General features: G+C 37.6%; 1 protein-coding gene across 4 annotated transcripts in view; it reads left to right on the top strand.

Moving 5' to 3' along the window:
• RBM33 (RNA binding motif protein 33) overlaps positions 1-8,240 on the top strand; it is a 155,557-nt gene that overhangs the window by 58,189 nt on the left and 89,128 nt on the right. For all 4 annotated transcript variants that reach the window (XM_045290092.1, XM_045290091.1, XM_045290090.1 and 1 more), the window contains one exon: positions 7,115-7,286. In XM_045290092.1, the coding sequence (XP_045146027.1) occupies positions 7,115-7,286 (172 nt within the window). The remainder of the gene's footprint in view (positions 1-7,114; positions 7,287-8,240) is intronic.

Genomic DNA, 8,240 nt, shown 5'->3' with positions numbered 1-8,240 from the left:
GGACACCACCTTGACTCCTTCCCCTACAATGAAAACTTTTTTAATTGTCCAGTTGGGAGGATTTTTGTTTTCTTTCCATTGAGGTGTTATTCCTACTGCAGGCTGTAGTTTTTATCTGCATCAGTAAGTGCTTCAAGTGCTCTTTACTTTCTGGAAGCAAGATTGTGGCATCTGCATATTACAGGTTGATAGTGAGCCTTCATCTAATCCTGATGCCACATTCTTCCTCAGATAATTCAACTTCTCCAGCATACATATTGAATAAATATGATGAGCGGATACAACCCTGACACACACCTTTCCTGGTTTTAAACCATGCAGTAATACCCCCTTGGTCAGCTTCTTGGTTTGGGTGCAAGTTCCACATGAGCTCAATGAAATATTCTGAAATTCCATTTTTTGTAATGTTATTCATATCGAATGAATTGTTGCAAATGATTTTTAATTATCTTTAGGAAAATTCTACCTGCGTTTGATACTAATGATATTGTTTGACAATTACCACATTCTGTTGGGTTATAAAGGAGCCCCATTGGCTTAGTGGGCTATGTGTGGGGCTGCTCACCACAGAGTTGGCAATTTAAGCCCACTACCCACTCTGCAGGAGAAAGATGAGGCTGTCTGTTCAGGTAAAAATTTACAGACTTGGAAATGCACAGGCAAGTTCTCTGTCCCTCTAGGACAGTGGTTCTCAACCTGTGGGCCATGACCCCTTTAGAGGTTGAACGAACCTTTCACAGGGGTCACCTAAGACCATCAGAAAACACATAGCTATTTCACAGTATATAATTACATATTTTTTGTGATTAATCACTATGCTTTGATTATGTTTAATTATGTTCAATTTGTAACAATGAAAATACATCCTGCATATAAAATGTGTACATCACGATTCATAACAGTAGCAACATTGTAGTTATGAAGTAGCAACGAAAATAATTTCATGGTTAGGGGTCACCACAACATGACGAACTGCCTTAAAGGGTCATGGCACTAGGAAGGTTGAGAACCACTGCTGTACAGTCACTATAAGTCAGAATTGACTTGGTTGGCAGTGGGAGTTTGGGTTTTGGTTCGGTGAGGTCATTTCTTTGGAATGAGTATAAATACTAATTTATTTCATTTAGTTGGCCAGATAACTGCTTTCCACATTGTTTCATATATAGACTGTTTATACAGACTAGTGGTTTCAATGCTGCATCAGTTTGTTGAAACATTTCCATTGGCTTTCTCTCAATTCCTGGAGCCTTGCTTTTCACCAGTGCCTTCAGTCCAGCTTGGATTTCTTCCTTCAATATTACTGACTCTCGATCATTGCTTTACCTTTTCAAATGGTTAATCCAATTACAGAACAATTCTTTATGGTACAGTGTATTTCTTCTGTCTTCTTTTGATGCTTCTTGCATCGTTAATATTTTGCTCATGTTGCTGTTAGGTGCTTTTGAGTCGTTTCCAGTCAGAGTGGGCATCGGTACAGCAGAGAGAAACCCTGCCCTGTCTGGCACCACCCTCACGATTGCTTTTGTGCTTGAGGCCCTTCTTGTTGCCCATAGAGCCCTCCAACAGACTTGTTTTCCCCTAATCCTTTCAGCATGAGAAATGTAGAGCATGTTCTTTGCTTTTGGGTTTCCAGCTCAGGCTTTTGTACATTGTGTTACATTACTTTATTTTATCTTCTTGAGCCACCCTTTGAAGTCCGCTCAGCTTTTGCTTCATAATTTTTTTCCGTTCACTTTAGCTACTCAGCGTCCAAGAGCAAGTCTCAGAGTCTCTTCTGACATCCATGTTGCTCTTTGCTTTTAAAAATAATCTTTTCTTTCTTTATGCATGATATTCTTGATGTTGTCCTACAGCTTGTGTGATCTTTAGTCATTAGAGTTCAATGTGTTAAAACTACTTTTAAGATTGTCTTTAAAATATTGTTGGGTTATACCCATGGTCAAATATTTGGCTGTGGCTTGTTTAAATTTTCTTTAGGTTCAATGTGAACATGCATCAGTGTAATTGATAATTTTTTACCATAGTCAGCTCTTGGCCTTATTTTGGTTGAGACTGAGCGCCCTTATTGTCTCTTTCCACCTCACTGAAACCCAAACTTATATTAGTCTATCTCAACTCAGGGCAACACTGTAGGATTGGAGAGAACTGCCCTGGTGATTTTCTGAGACTGGAACTCTTTATGGGAGCAGAGAGCCCCGTTTTCCTCCTGGTGAATTTGAACTGCTGACCTTACGGTTAGCATCCCAACACATAACCACTATGTCACCTATCAGTGAGTGCTCTGTCTCTTTTCATAGATGTAGTTAATTTGATCCTTGCGTTTCTGTTTAGGGTACATGTTGTCTCTAAATACATCATTTTAACACTCAGTACAAAAACTTGCAGCACTTGTGGAATAGAACACAAGTAACTCTTGTGCCATACTACTTTTTCAGTTTCACCTTTTGTCCATTCCTAACCCTTGACAAGCACTGTAATTTTTGTCTCATCAAGAATCTCATGTAAATGGACTTATGTGGCATGGAAACTTTTGATATTGACTCCTTTTGGTCAGCTTAATGCCTTTGTGATTCTTCCAAATTGTGTGATAGTTTATTCTGTTTTGCCACTTGGTGTTCATGGATGAACCCACAGCTTAATATCTTTTCACTCATTGAAAGACAAGAGTGTTTTGAGTTTCTAGTCTCGGCAGTTCTGAATAGAGGTGTAAACGTTTTTCTACAAGGTCGGTTGCTTTGTTTTTGTGTGTGAATTTGTTTTTATTTCTCTAGAGTGAGTATCTAGGAATAGGATTGCTGAATTAAAGACAATTTTTAGGTCAATGGTAGACCGTAATGTTTGTTCCAAAGAAATGTTGAATTCATTGTGACTGCTGTTCACTCTTTAGATAGAGATTTGAATGATGAATAAGCGATGTTACTTTCAGTGCTGCCCTGTTTTTTATTAATCTATTTTGGGAAGTTGTGTTAGGGTTCTCTAGAGAAATAAAACCAAATTGCTGATAATTTGATATATTTATTTATAAAGATAATTAGATATATAACACAAGAAATGAACTGTTAAATTATATACAAATAGATATATAATACAAGAAATGAACAGTTAAATTATGAAGTACAAATGGCTCAGTGCAACTCACTCCCGTGAGAGAGAGAGTTGTGAGACATTAGCAGTCCTTCAAGTCTAGTCTGCTGCCAGGTCTTCCTCTATATATAGCGCGAGCTAGGCTATCTCAGCACAGCAGCCAATCACAAGGCAGGTCACCAACTGTCAGCCAGGTCACCAACCGCCAGTCCCCAGCTCCAGAGATGTCTTTAAAGGGACCTCAACTTACAGCGACACAGTTCACAGGCTAGGCATCCCACAGGTAGTGTAGCCTGTAAATTGAGGCACAGAACAAGCAAGGCAGTTGCACACTGGTCCGATGATCAAAGAGCGAGAAACCAGAAAGGCAAGGCTCACTGAATCATTTATCTGACCGCCCTTCAGTTAATCCCACTTGTGTTTATCGGCCAGACTGGCACAATAAACTATCTCAGAAGTCTGACCTGTAATTGATTGAATTAAATAAAAATGACTATGGTAATAGAATTTTTGCTTTGTTGATTTTCTTTTGTTCTGCCCTTGCTACTTAAAGTGTCACCTGTAGACCAGAAGCAATTGACTTTACCTGAGAGCCTGTTAGAATTTCAGAATCTCCGGCCTTATCCTGGACTTGCTGAATCAAGTTTGCATTTTATGTTATGATCGATATAAAAATTCAGATTTGAGAAGCACTGCTATAGATGATTATAGAAGTAGTAGGCGTTGTTGGATCCTATTGAGTCAGTTCCAACTCAGTAATGACCGACAGTGTAGCACTTGCCCTATAAGCTGTTCTTGGAGCCCTGGTAGCATAGTGGATCATGTGTTGGGTTGCCAGTTGCAAGATTGGTCATTTGGAACCCCAACCACTCCTAAGGAAAAAAAGATGAAGCTGTATTCTCCCCTAAAGATTTGCAGCCATGGAAACTCTAGGGAGCAGTCGTATATGATTGCTCTGAGTCATAATTGACTGGCAGTTAGTTTGGTGGGATGTTTATGGGGCAAATTGCCGGGTTTTTTAATGCCACAAAGCCATAGTTCAAACTGCTAACCTTTTGGTTAATAGATTAAAACTTTCTAAATATGTTTGACTCTGTTTGATTTGAAATTGTAGTGCAGAATATACCTCATTGATCAGCCATTCAGATTTCAGATACTCAGTTATGCTGATATGATAATATTGAATATCAGAATACTGAAAGTGGTTATTGTAATCACTAGAATTAAAGTATAGCTTTAATTGCTACTTAAAAACCTCTTATTCTCAAGCATCTGAACTCCTAAAAAATGCTTCTGTGTGTAAAGTTTATAATAAAGAAGTATGTGTATTTCTAGTTGATCAAATATAGAACGTGCTTGCGAAAGGTATCAAAAGTAACGAGTTAGTTTTAACCAACATATTTCTTAAGCAGTTTTCTAATGAAGTAATTCATTTTTTGTTGTATTAAGATCAGTGGATATTTAAAACAGGAATAAGGAGATAAAAATGGAAAATTCTGTTTCAAAATTTACAAACAGTATGACGGGGCTTCTAAAAGTCCATGGAAAGATGAGGTTAAAGACCATGATTTTTCCATAAGCTTTTTGAAGCTGTGTTTGACTCTAACACTCAGTAGGTATGTATACTTTTTAAAAACCTGTGTATAGTGGTAAATAGACATAATGTGACATCTTAACCAGTTGTATTTTTAACTGTGTAATTCCGTGGCATCAATTATATTCACTGTGTTGGGTAGCCATCACCACTATTCGTTTGAAACCATTTTGAAGCTTGTAGGCAGAAACTCAGCCTGATGGATTGATTCACTTGTCTATTCTAGATATGTCATGCCTTGTTAGGACTGTGTCACTCACTCAGCATAGGTTCATCCATGTTGCAGCATGTTTCAAAACTTCATTTCTGAATTCTACTACTACATTGTATCACATTCATCCCAGTTTGTTTATCCATTCATCTGTTAGGAGACACTTGGATTGTCACCATCTTGTGGTTATGTGAGGAAAGATTCCATGATGTACCAGCATCTGTTGAAGTTACTGTTTTCCTTTTTTTTGTTTGGTTGGGTTTTTTTTGGCAGGGTAGATAGCTAGGAGTGAAATTGTTGAGTTATTTGGTAGCTCTATGTTTGAACTTTTTGAGGAACTGTCCAATTGTTTACCAGAGTGATTATGCTATTTTACATTCCCAACAGCAATGGATGAGTGGTTCAATTTACACACTTCTGCAAGCTTGTTAATTTTGGTTTCTCTAGTATTAGCCCCAACGTAGTGTATGCTGATAAAAAGGGTTGGGTATTTGATGAACGCACACACCCAGCCACTGGTAGGGTGTTTGAAAGCACCCAGCTGCTACACAGAAAAACAGTTGTTCTGCTTCTGTGCAGCTGAGAAAGCACTCAGGACGGTTTTACTTGTCACTGTGATTTAAGAGTCAATAGTCAGTGGTGCCCAACAACAATAGTGGCGGGTGGGACATGGTATTCTATTGTTTTTTATATGTATTTCTCTCGTAGTCACTTAATAAATAATGCTTCTTAATTTCAGTTAATGGCATTTTTTGTCTTTTCATGTCCTTTTTGGTCATTTGTGTATCATTTTTTGGGGAGACATGCCTCTTCAAGCTCTTTGCCCAATTTTTAATTGGTCGTCTTTTTGTTGTTGGATTGTAGAAGTTCTTTACATAATCTGAATATTAAGCCCTTAGCATATACGTTCTTACCAAATATTTTCTCCCATATGTGAGCTGGTTCTTTACTTTCTTGATAAATCCCTTTGATGCACAAATGTTTCTAATTTTGATGAAGTTCAGCTTCTTTTGATTTTGTTACTGTGCATTTTGTATTAAAGGTTAGAATCTTGGCCAAAGCAGTCTCTAAGCCTTGCCCTTGTACCTTCTTTTAATAGTTTATATTTTTAGATCTTATTTTAGGTCATTGATCTCTTTTGAGTTATTTTTTTTGTATGGTATGAGGCAGGAGCCCAACTTCATTCTCTTGCATGTGGAGTATATTACTCTGTAGGTGAACGGTGATTAGGGGCAAAACGAACACGAGTGATGCTGTGCAGTAAGAATTACTGATGCTACTTTGGAGTGAGATGGAGAAAGTTTTGTGGTTCATATTGATAAAAACCAACTTCCTGCAGTTGAGTTGCTCTTAGCAATGTGATGACACCCTAAAGCTGCCCCTGAGGGTTTCTAAGACCATCTTTGTAAGAGCTGAGAGCCTTATCCCTCTCCCGCTGAACTACTGGTGGGTTGAACACAGGACCTGTGGTTAGCTGCAGAGTAGGTAGCCCACTAAACTGCCAGGCCACTGATGGAGTAACTTGAAAATAAATGCTGGCTTTATCAGAAAAAAGCAACTGAAGAAAAAAATAGGGCTAAACAGTGGAAATGAAGTAGAAAGAGGTGAAAGTTTGAAGGAAAGATTTTGGAGGCTGGCTGGGGTGGGAAACGGAAAACTCACAGATTTTGATCATTTACTTTGTATTAGGGTCAGAAAATAATTGAGTAAGAAAAAAAGTTTTGAAGCCTGTATTGGGAGGAATATGATATCTAATAGATGGGGCTACATACCAATAAATTCATTCCCTCTAGTATTTGCCAGATTGTTAAACAAATGACTGCTTACATAGGGTTTTTTGATAAAATGCACAATCCCTTGCATATTAGATTTGCATGTATATGATACACTAATGTGTGCCATTTTATTGGCATGTGGAAAATAGGATAATTTAGCTATGACATTGAACTTTTTGCAACAGTCTAGAGATTTCAGAATTCTTTATTACATTTAGTTTCTTTCAGAAGTATATTTTACATGTTAATGGTATTTGAAGTTTTCCTAATAACTGAATTTCTATAATCAGCTCAGTGATTCACAGTGTTATAGCAGGAAAATAATCCTATAGGTTTACATGTCAAACATAAACCATTGAAAACATGAAATGGCATTCTTCACACTTAATTGAAAAGACTATGAACTCAGTCTCCCTCCCTTTTTGTTTGTATGTCTGCTTTATAATATAGGGAGGTGTGGAAACTCTGGACCTCCAGAAGGACGCAAAAGAAGAATCAGATGAAGAAGACGATGATGATGAAGAATCTGGGAGATTACGTTTCAAAACGGAAAGAAAGGAAGGAACAATTATTAGACTCTCAGATGTAACTAGAGAGAGAAGAAACATTCCAGAAACTTTGGGTAACTTTTTTTTGCCTGTCTCCCATCCTCTTCACCCCCATCTCAGCTTCCTCCACACGGTTCATTGACTAGGTTTTAAAAGCGTTGACTTTATAGAGGAGTGTGGATGTCATCAGACGTAGATGCCTTGTGCCACATCTTAGTACTGTCAAATTCAACTTAGAACTGTAGTCTTTGGATTGAAAATGTGTAAATAAACTATTAAGATGGTTTATTTCTTAGTTGTTTTCATTTTGGAATCTGTGCATAGAGCTCCTCTCATGCATATAATGTGACCAGGTTCCTGGATGACCCTGAGGAGAGGACGTGGAGATGCCAGCTGAAGACTGGCCTATTTATCCATGCCAAGGTACCACAGGTTGCCAGGAATAATGCTGGAACAGACCAAGTTTATTGTGTACCTTTTACTGCCGTAATGATTTTGTTATTGTTTGTTTCTGTCGGCCATTCCTCTCTGTTTGATGAGACAAGGTGACTAGTTACTAGAAATAATAAATTGAATATCATTATGAGCAAACAATGCTTTTAAACATTGATAGAATGTTGCTAATAAAAGATATTTCTTTGATAGTGACTTTTATCCCCTGCCACTCAGATTATGTTTTTTCTAGTGTTCATTTAGAAGGATAAAGCAGTTGTTCTAAAATTCAAGTCCTCATCAGAATCTTCCAAAGGAAAGTATTAAAACAGATTCCTAGATTGAAACAGATTCTTGGACCTGGCTCCCAGCTTTTATGATGCAGCAGGTCTAGGATGGGGTCCTGTGAATTTGCATTTCTGAAAACTTTGGAATTACCATTGCTTTGGAATTCATACTTTATGTTTTGTTATTTTTAATCATTTTATTGGGAACTTTTACAAATCTTATGACAATCCATCATTCAATTGTATTAAGCATACTTGTACATATGTTGCCATGTACATTTCCAAAATATTTCCCTTCTACTTCAGCCC

This window comes from Echinops telfairi, unplaced genomic scaffold (genome assembly GCF_000313985.2).
Source record: "Echinops telfairi isolate 266 unplaced genomic scaffold, ASM31398v2 ScPeMD7_31;HRSCAF=116, whole genome shotgun sequence".
NCBI classification, from domain to species: domain Eukaryota; kingdom Metazoa; phylum Chordata; class Mammalia; order Afrosoricida; family Tenrecidae; genus Echinops; species Echinops telfairi.
This window is presented reverse-complemented; position numbering and strand designations above follow the sequence as displayed.